The sequence below is a fragment of the Strix uralensis genome, chromosome 2 (genome assembly GCF_047716275.1).
Source record: "Strix uralensis isolate ZFMK-TIS-50842 chromosome 2, bStrUra1, whole genome shotgun sequence".
NCBI lineage: Eukaryota > Metazoa > Chordata > Aves > Strigiformes > Strigidae > Strix > Strix uralensis.
In genome coordinates, this window is record NC_133973.1 from 90904410 (window position 1) to 90925726 (window position 21317).

General features: G+C 34.7%; 1 protein-coding gene across 21 annotated transcripts in view; it reads left to right on the top strand.

Annotated features, from left to right (window-relative positions):
- The window catches only part of MYCBP2 (MYC binding protein 2), a 204765-nt gene that overhangs the window by 106910 nt on the left and 76538 nt on the right, over positions 1–21317 (top strand). For all 21 annotated transcript variants that reach the window (XM_074859472.1, XM_074859470.1, XM_074859454.1 and 18 more), the window contains 13 exons: positions 715–921; positions 1604–1735; positions 2261–2439; positions 5351–5493; positions 6324–6424; positions 7683–7901; positions 9256–9481; positions 9819–9937; positions 12942–13029; positions 16696–16748; positions 18036–18208; positions 18545–18689; positions 20400–20612. In XM_074859472.1, the coding sequence (XP_074715573.1) occupies positions 715–921; positions 1604–1735; positions 2261–2439; positions 5351–5493; positions 6324–6424; positions 7683–7901; positions 9256–9481; positions 9819–9937; positions 12942–13029; positions 16696–16748; positions 18036–18208; positions 18545–18689; positions 20400–20612 (1998 nt within the window). The remainder of the gene's footprint in view (positions 1–714; positions 922–1603; positions 1736–2260; positions 2440–5350; positions 5494–6323; positions 6425–7682; positions 7902–9255; positions 9482–9818; positions 9938–12941; positions 13030–16695; positions 16749–18035; positions 18209–18544; positions 18690–20399; positions 20613–21317) is intronic.

Genomic DNA, 21317 nt, shown 5'->3' on the forward strand with positions numbered 1-21317 from the left:
CTCCTTTATATGTAAGATACTCTTTACACATACCTGCCTTTGTGTATTTCATATTATATAATATGTGTATTATATTTGTCTGTATCATTAGACTTTTTCCAGTTTATTTGCTTTGTATTCTAAATTGAGAGTAGTATGGAGTTCAACTTCTTAAAATCCAGAGATTCATAATCACACACAAAAGTTTTGTTTCATGAGGCTATAACGTTGTTAAATGATGGAAATTTATTTGATTTTATTAAAGGCATGTCACTGTCTCTGTACTATTGGCAGACTTTTTTCACAGAAAGAACCTAGCTTTTGATAACATCTTGACTAAAGATGTTTTTACTGTTACGTAAGATTTGTATCTGTCCTCTCTTAGTCTTGACCTTACCTAAGGCAGAAATACCTAACTCTTCTTGAAGCACAGTTAAACTATATTTTGTGCTAATTCATCCTGTAAAATATATCTTTAAATACCTGAAATAAGATAGGAATCAGATTCCTAATTATTCCCAGTTAATTTCCAATTACCAAAAATTATATTTTTTTTCTTTTTAGTCAGTACTGAATAGAAGTCCCAGTGGTGGCATCTTCTCTGTTTTATCAGTTGACTTTTAAAATTTACCTGGTTGAACATCTGGTAATTTAATTCACTTAACTTTGCTTTATTAAAGTTGTCTAACATTTAGCAGTTAATTTTTTCTGGTGCTTGTATTTAACTTTCTACAGGTTGATGGGCTGAACTCTCTCCATTCTGTCAAATCCACCCCCAACCGATTCACGAAAACAAGTCAGGGAAGAAGCTGGAATACTGGGAATGGATCCCCTGATGCAATATGTTTCTCTGTTGACAAACCTGGTGTAGTTGTAGTAGGATTTTCTGTTTATGGTGGAGGAGGAATTCATGAGTATGAGTTGGAGGTATTAGTTGATGATGTAAGTACTGCATTGAAGAAAACAATTTGAACAAAAGTTACCTCAGAATTTTTCATAATATGTTTTACAAAGTAATGTTGTTAATATTCTTATACAGTCTAGGCTACAAGTAAAACAGTGCTCTTGTAGTAGGGTTTTTTGATCTGCTTGTGGTTGTGATTTTTGTGGTATTGCAAGCTACATACCATATCCTTATCTTGGCTGTGGTCTTGAAATCATACTTTATCACAAATAATATTTGAAGTTAGTGAGGAGTCCAAGTTAAAACATTTTAAACCAAAAATTGAAGAAAGGGGTAGCCTAGCAGCATGATCAGGCTGTAGCTACAGATGTTTCATGTGTTGTTGAAGTACTCTGTTAGAAAAAGCATAAAACTGTATTGTGTGTCCTTGTAATGAAGAAAAATCTGTGTTCTTTTATAGACGGTTGTTCACTTTAACCGACTGTTCTAATCTCTTCCAAAGGGCAAGCATAGGGTTGATATGGGAAAACCTCTCTGCTCAGTAATTTCCTTTTTAGCAGAAAGGCTTTATTATTGACTCTGAACAGGTTTTTCAGCTTCGTTTTATTTGTAATGCTGTGTGTACAGTTTATGCAAGAAAACACAACTTGCACAGTTGCATGAATGTGTCATGTATTTACATTATAAATGAATTAAAATTACTTTGTTTCCTTGAATCAGAGTGATCATACTGGAGATTCAACTCATTCTCATAGATGGACATCTTTAGAGTTGGTTAAAGGAACTTACACCACAGATGATTCTCCCAGTGATATAGCTGAAATCAGACTTGACAAAGTCGTGCCACTGAAGGTAAACAAAAGAAGTGCACATCTGTAGGTTTCATATGACTTTAGATCAAAAAACCAGAACGTTCAACCGGAAATTGTTTTTTTGTGTACATGTTTACAAGTTGATCTTGATATGTTTGCTTTATACAGTCTTAGTTTCACCTAGTAACTAAAAAGTTCAAATTCTGAGAGCAAAAAGAAATTAAACTTTAATGTTTATAATAGCGTAAGATAGATTGTAATTGCTTAGTAATTTTAGAATATTCTTGAATATGCAACTTTTTTGTGTGCCTGAGGGGCAGGTGCTAATTTTCTTGGGTATCTGGTCGCTCTTCAAGTAATTAGTAGTAATATTTTACTTAAGTTATGGTCCATAGTTTGGGAACATGGAGCAGCTTTTGCTTTTGTTAATTGCTGGATCTTTTTCAGTTAATTTCATTAGTGGAGTGTGTTGAAGGACTTTTCAGACTCTCCAGTGTTAATACCACAAAGCCTAACTTAGATACTTGTTTTATATTGCATACTATTTTTGTCTCTCCTTTTTAAGGAAAATGTGAAATATGCAGTTCGTTTGAGGAATTACGGAAGCCGGACTGCCAATGGAGATGGAGGAATGACCACAGTTCAGTGTCCAGATGGTGTAACATTTACATTTAGTACATGCAGTCTGAGCAGTAATGGCACAAACCAAACACGAGGACAAATTCCACAGATTCTTTATTACAGGTTAGTGTGTTGTCATGATCCATTTCTTAAGAAGTAAAACCATTGTAGAGCTATCATACCACATATATTTTTGAGCAGCAACAGAAATAAATACCTCTAGAGTGTATCTGAGGAAAGATCTTCTTTAACGGTAGTATTGTGTTCTTCCAGTATAGTTTCAGTGAAGACAGCTTTTGGGACACCAGTTGTACTGGTGCCTCTTCCAGTCTTGTTTTAGGTTCTCTTCTTTTTTTTTTAACTTGTCAAATAATTTGGTGGTTGACATTTCTTACAAGGTCCATTGTCTACTGCTTTAAAGCTGTAATATGGAGGACTGATAAGATGCGCTAGTTCAGTCTGTTTTTTCTATAACCTAAGAGATTTTTGAGAGACTACTCACTGGAATGTTTATCTGTGGTTTCATTCAGTTCCTTTCTCTGTTGCCGGAAAGGATTGCATCATGTAATGAAGCAAGGTCTGTTTGTATAGGAACTGTCTCCTCTCTTACTGTAGAGTTCAAAGGTATAAAAAGAGAAATTGCAACTGCATGAAGAAAATCAGCTGAAACATCTGACTGTCCTGCAGGGAAGCTACAATAAAGTAGCCTTTCAGAATGATAGTAGGAATTCACTTAAGGTAATGCTTTTGCAGAAGGCATTGCTTTCATTTTTGAGGTGCTTACTTTGATATGTATGAAGGCATTCTCAAAATGTGTCAGCATCCGAATACATGAATTACTGCTATTATCTGTACAGAAAAAAAATGTGTCACGCCTTTTACTCCAGATCTCAATTTTTGTCGTAAAAGGCTAATCAACAGTACATCCAAGGAATAGAAGGAGCAAGGAATAGTAACCTACTTTGATATTTAATTATGTGTGAGATATACCTACCTAATAAAAGATGAAGAGAATAAAATAAGTAATGCTACAACAAGCGATGTATTTTGGACTAACAGTCATAAGTACATGTTGCTCTTAAAGTTTTAAAGAAACTAAAATATGAAGGAATAAAGTTACCAGCAAAACTACAGTAACAGTATTTGAAGATACGGGTTAGTTCTAAACTCTTAAAACATGATATAGGCTGTACTCAAAGACTCAAACATCCAGCTTGTCAGTAGTAACAGCAATTGCTTGTCAAAGAATGGAATTACAATGGTGCATATCATGATGCTTTTGTTGATTTAGTCTTCTGGAATCTTGGGCATTTGTGTTTAGGGGATTCTTCCATCGTTTGGAGAAATTTCATTATGAAGTATCAGAATTATGAAGTATCATATTGTGTAAGAAGGAGGAAAGAGGACAAGGAAAATCTTTATTCCCATTCCTAGAATTTTTGCTTTTATATAATGTAAAAGAAGGGAATAAAGGAGAAATAACAATTTCTTTGATTTCAGAAAAGCAAAGGACATAAAACTTCAGTAAATGGTAGCTGCAAGGCATTCTAACTTAATAACAAGCTAACATACGGCAAAAAAACACACCAAAGTGCTGTCTTCAGATCAGAACAATCTTAGGTTTTTTTGTTTCAACTGTGGTAAAATTCTAAGAAGCTTTTGAAGGACTGTAATGGCACAACTCAGAACTGTTACAGAATAAATTAAGTTTTGCTTGGAAAATTTGCAGACTGCTGTCTATAATCACAATGTCTTTTGAAGTTTGCTCGGACAACAGAAACTTAAATGTTCTCTGATGGATGACTACAGTTATGGGCTTAGTTGGTCTGAAGGTTCCCAGTTTGATATATAATGACTTGAGGTTTTGGATTTTCTACGGTAAAGGAACAAATGTTCAATCAGCTATTACAGAGCAGAGCTTGTAAGATTCACACTTGATTTTGTTTGAAGAATGCTCAAATACAAATAGAATTGTTGCTTATGCAAATGCCAAGAAAGGCCATACCAGAAGAGGTGTGTTAACATACTTCTGGTAAGAGCAGAAATGCTTTGGAAGGATTTGTTGGAAAAGTACAAGGTTGGAATTGCTCCTACTGTCAGTCACTAATAAATTAAAATTAAAAAGGCTTGAGGCTGACAGCAGACTGCAATTCTAGGACGCACTGACAAAAAAAAAAAATCTTGTAAGAGTGGTTAATTTAAGTCATAGAGAAGGATAGGTATCTTTGTTGTGTACTGAATTGCTCCAAGTAAATTTTTTGAGCATTGTGAGTTGCCAGTCCTGGAGTCTTAATGTTCTGGAATGATGTTGTGAAGGATCAAATCTTTCTGGACGAACATAAGAAATCTCAACAGAGAATGAGAAATTTTGTTTAACATGTTGACCAAGGGATTTTGGTTGTCTATGCCAATGCTTAATCGCTGTTATATTGAGGGCTTGAATTAGATTATAATCATCATTTGACTGCTTTGAAAAAGCAAATTAAACCACATCTTTTATATACCTTATTGAAATAGATTTGTGCATAATGTTGTTTAGAACCTAATTTGACATACAGAATGGATTTCAATGAAAAAGCCTTTTGTTAAGAGTAAGCCTAAGACTGTATTTCAAAACCAAAGTTAATCTAGAATAGGAAGGGACAGTATGTTTCCCTGTTATGATACTGTATAAATATCCACTGAGTTTTGTCCATTTCTGTGATGCATTTAGTATTATTCTGTGTTTATCACAATAAGTTGTTGGGCTTGGAAGAGCATAGCAATTAATACATTTCTGTGGTTTGAAAGGCATCTGGTCAAAAGAAACATTTCAGACAAATGCTTTTCATATTTTCTGTCAAATACAAATAGAATTATTGCAGAGAACACTGAGACATTGCCTCCAAAATATCCTCTGTGATTTCTTTGTTTCTTTTATTGCTTTATCATAAATTAATTGTTTTACTTATTCTATGCAAAAAATCAGTCAGTCATGGTTTTTTAATATAATATTGGATTTTGTGAACTTACTTTAACTTAATCCACCATCCAGGAGTGAATATGATGGAGATCTGCAATCACAGCTTTTGAACAAAGCTAATGAAGAAGATAAAAATTGTAGCAGGGCTCTCTCTGTTGTGAGCGCTGTTGTACGAGCAGCCAAAGACCTGTTGCACAGGGCTCTTGCTGTAGATGGTAAGACTTTTGAAAATTGACTTTCAAAATTTACTTTTCAAAACTTGTTTCTTTGATAGCAAGAGATAGTAGTAGAATACCAGTGATACAAAAAAATGTGATATTTCTCTTTTGCTTTCCAAAGAATATTTTTCTAACCTTTCATTCCTGTAGGTATTAAACTCTGATTAACTTTCTAAGTCATCGAGTTGCACTTGAGATATCTGTAGGCAGATACCACGTAAAAACTTTCTCATCAATTTAGCAAGTATCATATTAAAGCTGGTAAGATTCTTTATTTCCAAAAGATATGCTATGATGGCTCAGTTCCAAATTTTATTTGCACAGTGGTGGTAATCAGGAAGACTGGTGAGTGTAATGCACTTATGTTTATAAGCACTGAAACATCCATTTTTGAGAAATGCAGACATTAGCCTTAAAACTGAATGGCTTTAGGCTACCACCTTCAGCCATTCTAGTCAAAATGTCCTGAATGTTACATAGTATTGTAGAAATTGGTTTGGAGGGCAGAGAGGAGCTTGTTGTGCTAGCTTTTATACCATAGAAAGTATGAACACAGCTTGACAAAATGGCAAAGAACACAATAAAATTATGCTCTAAGAGGAGGAAATTTTTGAACAGAGAACTGTATATAATGGCATGTTTATCTCGGGTGAAGTTTGCAGGTTTAGAATTTGACAATGCCTAGATAATGAAAATAATTTAAAGTAAAAACTAGTGTGGAAACTAGAAGTTTAAATCATAAGATGCAAACCAGAAAAATAAGATGTATTTGGAACCATGGTACTTTTAATAATAATAATCCCTGTGCTGTAATTATCTTTGTTTAGCTGAAGACATTCCAGAACTACTCAGCTCTTCCAGTCTGTTTTCAATGCTGCTTCCCCTCATAATAGCCTACATAGGACCAGTAGCAGCAGCTATTCCCAAGGTATGCTCCTCAACAAAAATTACTGAAGAAATTTAAGAACGTTGTACAAGGAAAAAGTTTACTCTAGAAATCTGAACATCTTGTTTTCTTATGATTTTACAAAGTAGTGGTTTATATTTAACCACATGACTCATCATAAATTTTCCAGGAGTCAGGAATTTTAAAAACATTGCATGTTTTAAAAATGACTTTTTTTATTTTTAATTAAATTGAAGACATTATGAAAAAAAAAAAAAAACACCTTAAGGAAGCAGAGGGGAAGATAACAGGCTTTACCAGTAGGAAAAGACAAGAAGTTAGAAGGAACTGCATTTACAACTCATTGATGAATATTGGATGAAATGTTTTTTTATGTTTTGTAAATCCTATTTTTACAGTAAACATCCAAAGCACTGGTAGCTGGTCATTAAATTAAGATTATTTCTATCAAATTTAGAGATGGAAAGATGTCAGCTATAAATAAAATAACGTTACTTTTCAGTGACATAGCATGTTCCTGGTCTGGAACAGTCTTGAAACCTGTTACGAGATTTACAAATGTGATTAATCCTTAGCTAGTAGACACTACTGGCTTTTATTGCTTTTTCATGAACTGTAAACTCTCTTCAGACTTCTTTAAAGAGAGGGAGGAAAGAGGACTAGCCACTTAATATCTAGCAGATTAATTTAATTAAGAATAGTTTCAAATTTTAGTTAACTTGTTACTGTGATGAACTGGTGTTTAGAACCAAGGGTTTTGCTTTAGAAGTATTACTCCCCTTTGAATATGTCCTAAAGATTACAGGGAACAATGCAATGCTTAACACTACATGCATTAAAATATGTTGGATATTTGAAAAAATACAATGTAATATAATATGTAAAATAATATATGTAATATGTAATAATATATAAAAATATTTGTTATAAAACAAAGGATAACTGGACAGTATGGTATTTGCTTTCTGTCATCTCATGCTTATTGTTCGTTAATGTTATGGCTTGTTAGTAGAAACTGTTTTAGTGATGGTATCTCTCGGTTGTGTACAGATTTTTGTTTCACCTTTGGCAAGTCTCCAGGAGGAGTATTTGAGATTAATGTAGTGGTGCTTTTTCTGTCAGGGTTGCGTAGATGCAGAATTGGAAAATGACCGAACGAATTGTAGTAGTGATATTCTGAGAATATCCGAAACAACCATTGTAGAGAAATGTAAGTTTGTGAGTATTTTTTTCACCTAGCCAGATGTAATACTTTATTGCGTGTGGTGTTATGTTACAGGTTGCTGTTGAGGTCTTTGGCCTAGTACAACAGTTACTTCCTTCTGTGGCAGTTCTGAATCAGAAATATGCCCCTCCAGCTTTTAACCCAAATCAGTCTACAGACAGCACCACTGGAAACCAACCGGAGCAAGGGCTTTCAGCTTGTACTACCTCCAATCACTATGCTGTTGTAGAAAGTGAGCATCCCTATAAACCTGCCAGTGTTACGCACTATAAGGTAAGCACCATTTCTAAGTGTGCCTGCAGTTTCTTAAAAGCTTTTGGCACATGGATTTTGTTTCAACATTTACTGTCTGAAAAATTGTTGCCATGGATGATAATTCATATTGTCTAATATAGGAGACAGTTTTCTGTATTGCTGTACTGCTTTCTGGAGAAATCTGTTTGTCCAGTAAGTATAGTGGAGACTATAGTGGAAACTAGAGTAGTTTTAACCCCCCAATGCAGCTATCTACTGTAAGTGCACAGATTTGCTCAGTCTTAGATTTTCGTACTGTTGTGCAGTTTCTTTTCTCTAACTGAGCAGACTGTAGAAGTTGGAAATCTTGATGTATACATTATCCAATCATATCTCAGACTTCCTTACTTAATGCTAAAACAATGCTTTCTAAAAATACCTAATGTCAATTCCAGTGAAATTAATATGCATTATAGTGTAGGGATCCCTATGCTGGCTATTGCTGGTCTGCCAATTTAAATTCTTCATTAATTGCTTTCACTTGGACCATGATTTGGCATTGCAGAAGTCTCTGAAGTCCAAAGAACTGTCACTTTGAATAGGATTCATTCTGCCTTACATGAATGGCTATTGCAATAAAACTAGATTTTCCTCAATATCAATAGAGAAAGGGTGTTTTTTCTGTTTGAAAAAAGGGCTGAGGCATAAATTCCCATGTTTTGAAATAGTGAGTTCTGCAGTCACGTTCGTTCCTCAACTGTAAATCCAGAGGTAGCAAACCCAGAATCAAGTAAGAGCTGGAGGAGGTCATTAATGTAAGTTATCATATGATCTTCCTGATGTAGTGATGCTTCTTATTGTTCTAAAAGTTTATGGAGCTTATCTGAAGCCTTAGGTTTAGTTGTTACTGCTTTTGAATTTCTGTAGCTATATGCTATCATACTGCAGGCCATATTCACGAGTGTGATTCAGCTGCTGTGTACTTTTCTAGGATTGCACAAAACGGATACTGAATGTGTTTGTTGAAGGTGACATTAAAAAGCTATTTGAGAGTTAAATGTTTGTAGTACTCTGTGATTGTTTTGTTTAAAGATCCTGTGCAGAGTTCTTAAAAACAACCACAAATGGTATCGTAAGCACAAATGCTTAATCCAACGTAATACAGGATTATAATTCAGTAAGGTGTAAAGCATTTCAGGTATATCTGAATTTCAAAAAATGGGTTAGGTTAATGTTAATCTAAAGCATATCAAAACAACTGTAAAGAATTCCATAATTGAATCACTTTCATAGCCTAAAGAATTAAAACCAAATGGAAATGAAGAAATAAATATAAAAAAAACCCCAACACCACCCAAAACTTGCACGTAATTAGACTGTTGTTTTGTTTTAGGTATCTTTTCCTGAATGTGTCAGGTGGATAACAATAGAGTTTGACACTCAGTGTGGCACTGCTCAATCAGAGGATGTTCTTCGTTTACTAATTCCTGTCAGAATTGCACAGAGTCTGGGATTTGGACCAAAGCATGCTTCTGTTCATGAAAACCTTAATTCATGGATAGAACTGAAAAAATTTTCTGGATCTTCAGGATGGCCTACCATGGTATTAGTATTGCCAGGTAATAGATAAATATGCAGTAATTTCTAGTAATGTGAATTATTAAAATAATGAATGAAAGTTTGATTTTTCTGCAAAACTATCTTAGAAAACAAAGTTGAAAAGTCTTCATCCAAGCTGGCAAGAGTTCATTATGAGCCATTGGTTGTATATCAGTTGATTATGTTTATATTAGGTTTCTTGTTTGACATGTTGATCTGTGTGTTATTCATGGTTTTACTTTACATGTTATATACAAAGCCTGGGTTTCATATATGCTCATGTAGAAGAAACATACAAAAAGAGGAAATTTAAAAAAAAAAATTACTTATTTTATGTATCCTTTTACTTCCTATAAGGAAATGAAGCTCTTTTTTCTCTGGAGACCGCATCAGACTATGTGAAAGATGAAAAGGCTTGTTTTTATGGTTTCAAATGTTATGCAATTGGATATGAATTTAGTCCAGGATCTGATGAGGTAAGGAAAAAGTTAAATGGCTGCAATTGCTGGACCTATTAATTCTCTTCCATAAGGCCTTTTTTTTTAAAAAAAACACTTGTATTTCCCCTTCTGACTAAATAACATTAGCAAAATATTTTAAAACTAATTTCATGTAAGTTTTTAACATTTTTTCTTACAGACATTAATTGTTTGGATTTCTTTAATCTGAATATCACTGGAATAGTCTTTGGTTTGGTTTGGTTTTTTTAATAACTGTGACAGTCTGCAAATACATAGCATGATTTTATCTATTATGTCAATGGGATATGAGATTTCCTAAAACTCTGACCTAGTCTTCAGTCAGAAATCCAAAGGATCGCGGCTTTCAAATGCACAGTGATTACTATTTTACTGTCACTGCCAATTATGGGATGACAAACTTGCATTATTTTTCCAGTGTTCACTCATACCAGAACTCTCAGACTCCCTGGAAATGCTGTGCTTATTTAGGCTACCTGAGATACACCTCATCTTGCTTTTAAGGATATGAGTCGTTTCCACCACTGTTTCTTTGTTGCAAAGGGAACATAAAATTTCTTCATGTCCTTTATAATAAAGCCAGTGCTTTATTTTGACTTATTTTAAGAGCTCACTGAAAATACTTAATATGCTTTATAGTAATTCCAGAAAAATAGCCCTTCTGTTATCTTGGGACTCTTTGGGTGTGTTGCTTCACATGAACTTCACAAGGTCTGCATCTTGCTTACACTACAACCCTCACAGAAGATTTACCTCATCTTATTCCTGGGTTCTGCTTAAGCTAAACCATATCTTCAGGTTTTCAAAATGTGAGATTCTTTGGAATTTCATAACATATCAGATACGAAAACATACCATAAGTTTATTAGCTATGATAGTCTCATTGGCTTGCAGCAAATCAGATTTATAAATCCTATAGATGATCTAACTACTGTGTTTGAGTAATAATAATTTTTGCTTAAGCAGAAAAAAAGAGACAGATTCATATACGTCATTGATTTTCTAAAAGAGTTTACAGACGAAGCTGCTGGCATGTTTTTAACACTAAGTGCTAAAACATGCCAATATGTTAACTATATCATCTAAAGACAAGTTGCAGTTGTTTTCAAACGTACCTTTTTATAGCCCAAATACTCTTAACTTAAAAGTTTTATAAATAGAAAAGCAAGTTTTTACAGTGCTTAAGCTGCCTTGCATCTCGGGACTAAAGCTTCCTTAAGAAATTTAATTTAAGTAGCTGGGACACACAATGCAAGTTTCTCATTCTTTTGGGTGATGACAATTTCCTGAAGTGTTACCACTCATAGAAAAAGAAGCATATGCTTCTGGTGACCACTGTGTTTTCTCTAGCTTAAAGGAACAAAGTATCAGTAAGACCTAATTCAAGTCAGTGGGATTAATTTTTCCACATCTGATTCTCTCTCCTTCCAAAGGACAAGCCTCTAGTACCATTACCTAACCAGTATATTGAATGCCATTCACTGTTAGGGAAGTCTGCAAAAACTGACAGATGTCATTGAATGTGAGCGAGGGCATCAAGGAGAATTGGGTGTAGTTGAACTATTAAACCTTGTTTAAACCTAGGATTTTTGCAAAAATTTTAGATTTCTGCTTTGATGAATGAAAAGGAAGGCTTTTTGCTGTTCATTGTTAAATCTACAAAATACATGCAAAAACTGCCTTCTATGTAAAGAGTGTTCACACAGCAGGGAACCACAACCAGTGGGTTGATCCACATTTCACACCTTTACTTGCTTGCTATTTCAGAACCTGCTGGTTTGAGTCCTAAATATGCAGTTTAGCAAGGGTTTAGTTTAAAATGCATTTTGGAGATTCTTCAGTCTTCTTGGGAGTCTCGGACAATACGAGGCAAGTCTAGGGTTACTGATTTTGAAGGCTCTTTCCAAAAGAAGGATTTTTTACCTACTTCATATATTGTCAGTTTCTGTAAGTCTGCCTAGAAAATCCATCAGGTGGAGGTGTCCTATCTCCCCCAGTGTTTTTTGGTGGTGGGTTTTGGGGTTTTTTTTCCTCCCTGAGAGGCATCTGTCAGACATGTGTTGAACCACCCACATATTTCATTACAATTTAAAATTGGTGTTAGTGTCAATACCTTTTTGTGAACAAAGTTAAAAGAGGTTGTGCTTGCTTGTAGCTGGGACAAGTTGAAGGGGAAATGTCAGATGTGTTTCTTCATGGTTTGAAATGTAGCTACAGCCTCCCTAGCCATACTGCGCTCCCCCCATTCCTTGCACCCAGCCTCCTTCTCTATGTATTTGAAAACTGTGCGTGTGGTCTGTTGTTTTTTTTTTTTCTTGCAAATAAGGTTGAAAGATACTTATAGAGATACTCTCAAGTGTTTTCAGTGACAATCTGGTGGGAGGGGTGGTCTTCTCATTCCTTAGAAGAGCAGCATCGAGGGGAAGAAGTAACTTTCCAGTGCAAATACAAGGGAGAAGAAGCTGTCATGGGTGTCTCCCAGGATTTATAATGGATAAAGGGAAATGATGGAATCTTTTTCCTATCCCTGCTGCTCCAACTAGAGAAAGAAAGAGGAAAAAAAGATACAAAGAATACTACCTTTAGACAAGATAGGAATGTGAGCTTGTGTGGTGTGTATATCTGTACAGTTTAGAAGAGGCATTGCTTTGCAATCTGAATATGTATTGGTAGGTTTTTTGTATTGGGAAGTTTCCTTTCTCTTTAATGTTACAGACAAAAGACACTTATCAACTTTACGTGTTCTTACAAGGCTACCAGAAGCACGGTAACCCATTTATTAATACTCATATCTAGTTGAAATTGTTCTAAAAATTTTGGTACACTGGCCCATGTCACAGCAAAATGTGACAGTAGTTGTGCAGCAAGAAGTATATCACTGAGAAACTTCAAAGTGGAATATGCAGTTAATATCTCATAGGATAAAGCAGTGTCAGGCAAACTTACTCTGTCGTATTTTCTTACACACTATTTTCATTTTAAAATTTGTTTCAATTTGAAGGGTATTATTCAGCTGGAGAAAGAATTGGCTAATTTAGGAGGATCATGTGCAGCGGCTTTGATGAAGAAAGATCTAGCACTTCCTATTGGTAAGTCCTACTCAAAGAACATACTTAGTTATTTCATCATTGTTTCAGGTTTTCTGAATCAATACGATCTTTAAGTCTTAATGTTGCTTTTAGTTAGAAATAATAATATGAAAACACTTCTTAAAACTGAATTAAACAAGATAATAAAGTGTTTTCTGCTTATGCTGTTCCCTTCATGCGTGTATGGGGAGGAGGGAAGCCTGGTTATTTAAATCTGAACCAACTCACCCCATCCACAGGTAGTGTATCAGTGTACGAGCTATGTCCTACAGTTTCCTCGTGGTACTTCACAAATGTGCAGGTATCTTATTTGTATTTCTCTGTCACTGTTTTTTCTCCCTGCACTCCACACCTTTCTGAATGAAAAATACCTGCAACATTGAATTGCAAAATTTAAAATCACTTGTTTAAAATTGAAAGTGACCATTGCATCTGTAGACCTTATAGCCTAAAATATTTATGCTGTAGTTTGTTTTTTTAATTACAAAAAAACCCACATACTTTTACAGCAGATGCAGCAAATAAAAGCTTACAGTAACTCGAATGTAATTTAAAATGTAAGGAAAAATATGAGTTTATGAAAACTAATGGATATAGAGATTGAGTTAGAACTTCTAACGATGCAGCCATATTCTGTGTAATAGCATTTCTCCTAATTAACATTAGTGAATAGGAAAAACAGGCTCATAATCTATAGTAAGATATCTTTTTGATCATTTTAATTTAGGAGCACAAACGAGAGCTCAAATATTTTTAATGAGACTAGAAGTGTATATTAATGAGCAGGAGGGCATTGATCAGTGTGCAGTTATAACCATAAAACCTAATTTGATTTTTTTTTTTAACCCGGTATTTTGTTTGTGTATTTGAATGTGCAAATTTCTAACTTTATGTTGTAAAAAGGCACCTCAATTGCACTGATAGATCTATGTTTCTCTCTCAAAAGTACAGGCAATTCTATAGTTTAAATAGTGCCCTCTTCTGTTATCCTCCAGCCAGCCACATGAGTTTTGTTGACTTCCCTAGCACCCATTTGTACTGCTGTTCTCCTATGCAAAAAAAAAGAAGCTGAAATTGAAATGCTTCTAACTTAATTTCCCAGGTTTTCTAATACTTAGTACTTCTCTCTAAAAAAGTTCTTTGTTTAGTTCTGATTTTGAATGTCTAAAGCACAAGGGAAATTAGGTGGTACATCGATTGGCTTTATATGCTTTCAGATAGAAGGAATTTGAAATAAAACATGCAGTTAAGTTACATGCGCAGTCTTGGCGACCTATAAAAGTGGTTGTGTATCATCTGCAAGAGAGGGGGGATAGGTGCATTGCCTGTAAAGAGCTTCCTGATTAATGACGTAATTACAATTGATTCATCTGAAGTTTACCTAACACCAACTCAAGAATTTCAGCCAGGTCTGTTAGCATTGCAGATAATATTACAGCGTTAATGACATACACGTGTATTGTTTCTCTCCAAGACCACTGGACCCCGTGAATAAACAAAACTGATGAATTATAGGCAGCAGTGGTAGTATTTGCAAATGGAAGGCATAGTGCAGCCTTTTTAAGATGGTTTTCGGTTGCATGTAATTCTGCTTTAAGTGTTTTGATTGGTATCGCAGAAAAAGAGGTAAAAATGTGGTTTCCTGAAGAAACATTTAAATGCCTTAGTATCAGACTATTTTTTCTTTTTCTGCATTCTAGATTATATATCTTCTACCTTTTTCTGCAAGTGAAATGGTGTCTTAAAAAATGCTGTGTTACTGCCATTGTTCATCTGCAGAGCAGTATCATCTTACTCATGGAATGGAGTGTCCTTTATGAAAAAGCTATATAATTATATAAAACACTGTCTTGTAGTGCATATGCAGAGGAAGGTCCTTTTTATTAGACTTCTCATACTTTATTTTGTAATTTTTACAATTTTACCTTTGTCCTGTGTGTGATTGTGTACAGGCTAAAGAAAGTACCCTAAGAAAAAAAGGCTCACTCCACAAAATAATCAGCAACTTCACTTACAATGCCTGAACTTTGGCATTTAGAAGTTAGGTATCTATATCTAAGCTAGTAGCTTAGAGTTCTTTTAGAGTTAATTTGGACATCTTCAGAGGATGGTTCATGTTATACTAAGATGAAGATGTAAGAAAAATTTAATTAATCACCCAGAGGAGCAGCCTGTTTCTTCTCCATTTACTATAAAGATATCTTGTAATACCTAAATCTGAGCTCATTATGTCATGCTTCACTGCCCAAAACTAGGTGAAGTAAATACTGCTTCATTTCCCAGATACTCTTTAGACCTCTGGATCCAACTAAGCGCTCTTAAAACCTGGTAATTTTAATTAAAACAGTAAGAAACTTCATGACATTGTGTCAAGGAAAATAGGATGATGGAACTGACTTCAGACCGGAGTTACTAGTTGTTACTGGCATCCTTGTAGGACCTTTCCATTTTCAGTTTTATTTGCATGATTTGTCTTGGCGTATTGACTTTAAGGAGGTTGTCCTTCACAAAGAGGTACCTTGCTTGTTGTTGTGGGTATATTCTGTATACAAGTAGCCAAATACTTGTATAAGTATTCCTCTAGAATCATTAGGGGAAAAAAAGTATTCTGAAAGAACATCAAGAAGGTTTAGCCTTTTTTGCTCCAAAGGAAGGTGGACTGGACAGTGATCCCTTCATGTACTGGGAAAACTTTATCTTTCAGAGTATACCCAAATACTGTTTGAGTTACCATGTTCAGAAGGTCACACCTCCTCCTTGCCAGTTCTCCAAGACTTAAATTACAATACTTCTTCACAAGAAAGAGATCTGTTCTGAGACAAATTTCTAACTTAAACAGCAATGTGAAATTGATCGAGATATTTAACATTATTACTTACTTAGTTGTTTCAAATTTGTAAAAGTTGTTTCTGAGAGCAGAGTTTTTATGTATCTTTATTTCTTTGAATTTTAAAAATGCCTTAGAACTTGATTCTTTTCATTTTTCTTTCTCTCTTCTGACTAGTAGAATTGCCTGACATGTTTTTGAGAGAGAGTAGAAATACGGTAACCTTATCTGTTTTACTTTTCTGTTAAAAGACTGTGTTTGGCAATTCTGGTCACCCTGGAATCAGACTTTTGAGTTGTATTTGTGAAAAGGAAATACTGTGTGGTAGAATGTATTTGAGTTTTATGTTTTAGGATGAATCATAATTCACAAAACTGTGCAGAGTTTATCAGGTTTTCAAGTACTGTTAGTAGGGTAAGGTCTTAAAAGGGAGCAGCTGGTGCGTACTTGTAGGTACTGCTTCCTAGAAACCATCCTGACCTCCCAAAATCTTTTTTGGAAAGTATCTAGTCACATCCAAAGATTTGCCATACATACCGTCTTGGAGATAAGAAGATAAATACCAAATTTTTGTTTTGTGTAACGTATATTGTTTATTTGCTTGTGCACTGAACTACACAGTACTGCATGCTTACGATGTTACTTGAAAATGTTAATGTTTCAGCTGCTGGTTAAACAGTATTACACATCATTATGCAAACTTAGATTTTTAATATAAAAGGCTTCACTAAACAGAACTGAATTTCACATAACATTTGCATTTACATTTGTACATCTACATACAATATGTAGATAAATGTAAATATTGTTATGAAAAATATGTGTTTATATTTTTACAGCAGGTAATGAATTTGAAGAAGACCTTGAGATTCTTGAAGAGGCTGCCTTACAGGTAACTGTGGATTTTTATCCATTGCAACATACTTAAACCTGTAATTGCATTGAAACTTTTTCACTGCTACAGAAGAAAATCACTTGTAAGGTTTTTATAATAGAAAAGATTAAAGTTTGTTATAAAACAGCTTAAGTAAGTCTTAGAGAAGTTTAGTATATACATTAAATCTTTTTATAATAAATCCGCTTAGGAAAAAAACCATAAAATATCACATAGTTAGATGACCAAGTATGTTTCAAAGTATTTAAGTGTTTGACTTAAGTTGCACTATTTATCAAATTCCAAATGTTGCCAGAATTAAACCTGTACATGTCTTTGTAAATGCAGAACTAGAATCACTTTTTCAGTTGAGTGGTAACACTTATCAGGTCCCAAATAATATTATTGTTGTTGTTCTGGTTTGATGATGGTACTTTATTCATTGTGATGGTAGTTAATGCTGGTCAGTAACTCCCAATTTATATCCCCTAGCTGATGATGGACAGTGAAGAAGGAGTTTTCATGTTCTCTTTCTTTCCTAATTATCTTCAGGGTAACTGTTTTGAAATTCAGTTGTCACAGTACTTGCTGGAAAAACATATCAGTGCTACAATATGACACCATTACATAGGCCTTAGATGACAGAATAGTAAACAGAAAATGTCTAGGAGGAGTCAGATATTCCTTGGAAGAAATATTTTTTCAACAATCTGTTCTTGGACCCACCATGTTGTAATTCAAAATGTGAGCTAGGAGTGTGCATGCCAGTAATGGATTAATTTTCGCTTTTAGTCCTGTCTGTTCAGTATTTTATCCATCTTTCCACCTTCTTTCCCTTCTTATAAAGAAGGGATTTCTTTTCACCCGAAAATATCTTTTTTTAAGAGATCTGCATTTCTATAAGTTATATCCCTTTTCTTTTGGAACATGTTCATGGGTCACATTTTCAGAACAGCTTTCTTCATTCTTTTCCTGGTCGCAATCCAGCAATTTAGGATACTCTTAACATGAAAGTTCATGTTACCTTTTTCTTTCCTCCAAAAATTCTCCCTCAACTCAAGCTTGTTTAATCTCTTTTGACATAAATTATTGTTTTGTAGATTTAGCTGACTTTTTTTTTTGTTTTAAAATTTCGTCAAAGTGTATCAACTCTTGTCCTTCTTGAATAGTTTTCAGGGCCCAAAATGTCTGTTCTAATTGTGTCATATTATGGGAAAATGTCTACATGTAAGATACTGAAAAGCTGTTTTATGTCTCCATCCTTTCACCCCCAACTCAACCTCCGGAAAAAAAAAAAAAAAAAAGGTGTGCAAATCTCACTCTGGCATTCTTGGGAAGGGCTTGGCACTATCTCACTCACCAACCATTTTGGAAGCTCTCGAAGGAAATCTTCCACTGCAGGTACAGAGCAATGAGCAGTCATTTCTGGAGGATTTCATTGCTTGTGTACCAGGATCAAGTGGCGGACGACTTGCAAGGTAAAAGTTTTGTGCTGCATGAATAAACCCATTATCTCATAGGTGTAATGTTTAAGTTTTGCAGCAAAGTAGAAAACGTTATCTGCTAAATTTTAAAACCTGTACACTGTTGCTTGTGTATATAACTAGCTATAAACTTTAATAGTCATATCAAATATTAGTTAAATAAAACTATTTGCCCATATTTTTTTCTATTGATATATTAAGTAGAAGCATTTATGTATTCAGATCTTCTGCATCCTTTCTTTGCTGGAAGTCATGTTTGTACCAAGTAAGAATTTCTATCTTGGGGAGCTATAAGAGATTTTAAGGTTTAGGTGTTTTTCTTTGATGTAGGTGGCTTCAGCCAGATTCATATGCTGATCCTCAAAAAACATCACTGATTTTGAATAAGGATGACATTCGATGTGGTTGGCCAACTGTTATTACAGTACAAACAAAAGACCAGTATGGGGATGTTGTTCATGTTCCTAATATGAAGGTAATTATTGTCTTCTGGCTGTTCTTCATTGTGCCGTCTTTTAGTATTGTAGCTATTCCACAGAATACTCTTGTATAGGGCAGAAAGTGGCATTTGTAAATTCAGTGTAGTCAAACCTTCTTACCTCTAAATCCACAAAATTATTAAATTCTGAATTGTGCCAACACCTTTTCATGCAATTTATAGCTTGTCTGCAATGAACTACACTTGTGTAGTTGTGAAGATAATCAGTTGTAGGTGACATTTGGTGGTGATGATGTGTAAGGTGACAAGAATCTGTTTTTTAACTTGTAAGCCAAGAAAGAGTATTATAAGTTGTAGACTGAATAAATGTAATGATAAGAAGAATCAGAAGCACATTGAAGGACCATTTTATTATCACTTTATTTTAGACCAGAACAGCACTTCCCCTTTTTCTCTTTCTAGTAATTGGAAGTTCCTGTAGTGTTTGAAATTAAAAAAATAACTGGCAAGGTCTGGGATTCTTGGGTTTTCCTTCAGCCTCTACAGTTAATCACTGTTTCTTTTAATTTATTTTGGTTGTTGTCAAAACTTAGATGAAGTACCTTTTACAAAGGCATGATTCCTGTGATAAGAGCTCTCAGAACTATTCTTTGTATAGGATGTAGTAATTGAGAGTTATCTTACAGTGAGCTGTAAACTCATTAATGAACAGTGAGTCTACAACAGCAACACAAGAATTGGGAATCAGCTTAGTCACGAACATAGGTGTGGTTACTAATTTAAATTTGTGACAGAGGAAATAGAAAACCAAGTATTGATGTTATTCTATCAGTCAGGAAAAGGATATGTCAAAATATCAAAATTATTGTTGGATTTCTTAATTATTGTTTTACTTTAATATATTAAAGTAACACAAATCTTAGTTTAATCATTCTGTTGGACTCATTCAGTGCACAAGACACTGATGTAACTTCTGGTAAATTAAGTCAAATTTTGATGAAACAATGCGCAAGATCTGCAGTATTTTAACATACTTTATTGCAGATTTAGGATGAGTAATGCATAAACTTATTTTCCAGATAGTCTGTTTTTCAGGTAGCAGTTTCTTTAAGCCAGGATGCCATCTAGCCATAGCTCCATGCTTTTATCTTGACAGTTGTTTCCAATGAGAAGAAAGCATTACTGTTTTCCCTCAGAGACCTACTTACAGCTGACTGTACCTGCACTAATGGAGATCTGTGGTATCTCTGGGGGAAAAAAAGTTAAAATACGTGTTGAAGAGCTCAGTATAAATGGACAGTGCTGATGTAGTAAGGTGGCAGAGCTAGCCAAGATCCAGTCTGGCCACTGCTGATCCAGATCTAGCAGGCCCTGATGATTCACTCTGAAACCTGTGCACTCATTTGGAAGGCTCTCTTGCTACTTCATAGCATTTTCTGTTGTGGGAAAACTTAGCTAGGCATACCAGACTACGTGTGGGTTCCCAGGGAGTGCTCTGAGATGGGAAGAACTGACACTGGCCCTTACTGATCATGTGCCAAGATAGGTGGGTGCTTCTCTCCTATACACTTAGATTTTTCAGAGATGCTGTGCTTGGCTTTGTAAATTTTTAACATAGGTTTTTGACACGGCTGGATTTATAGTGAGTGCTCTAAGCTATTTGTCACTGCACCTTATCGGATCTAAAAGAATGTGTGTGTGTGTTTTCTCCCTAAATCATCTTATGTATTCCATGTCTTATTGCAGGTAGAAGTCAAAGCTATTCCTGTTTCTCAGAAAAAAACATCTTTGCAACAAGAACAAGTTAAAAAAGTGCAACGGATACCAGGGAGTCCTGCAACAGCTGCTTCCCCTAGCAGTGATATGACCTTTGGAGGACTTCCTTCACCAAAGCTTGATTCTTCCTATGAGCCAATGATAGTAAAAGAAGCTCGATATATTGCTATTACAATGATGAAGGTAAATTGCTGTTACTTCAGCAATATAATTATAAGATTCAGCCTTAAAGTGTGTAAAGGTATGCAAAGGAGAAGGAAAAAAAGTATATTTCAGGTTGGCCACAATCTAGAAATACATTAATTATAAATTACTTTGATTATATTTAAGTTCAACAGAAAACTAGCTGCATCAAAAGGGCCAATTGTCTGGACTCTAAAGCAGTTATAAACTAGATCAGCATTTAAAAGGAAAAGTTGTCTTGGATTTTGATTACACTGATCAACAAACTAGTCTGAGTCACTCAGGAGAAGTGAAAACAGCTGTTGAAATGGTGGAGGGGAAGTCAAACAAATGTGTCCATATAGAGTTGGAGTGTTGCAGTGAATCTATATTAAAAACTAGAACAGGTGAACATAGGAAAAAAATCAGAACTCAGCAGGATTAAAAGGTCATACAAATGATTTGTGTATCAATGCATAAATATTAAACAGCATCTGTTGAAATTGAAATCTGTTGAAAATCTGTTGTCAAATGGATCAGTTCAGAGACTTTGTCAGGAATGGTTTTTAAAGAGGTGAAAACTGAGCAGTTAGTATTGATTTAAAGGAAAAAAAACTAGCATCTTTTAGAGGGTACAGGGTTGTTTTCTGCAAAGGATAGTGCTGCAGTAGCTCTGTGTAAATAGTGCAACTGGCTACTAAATAGTGTCTTAATGGATCAATGAAA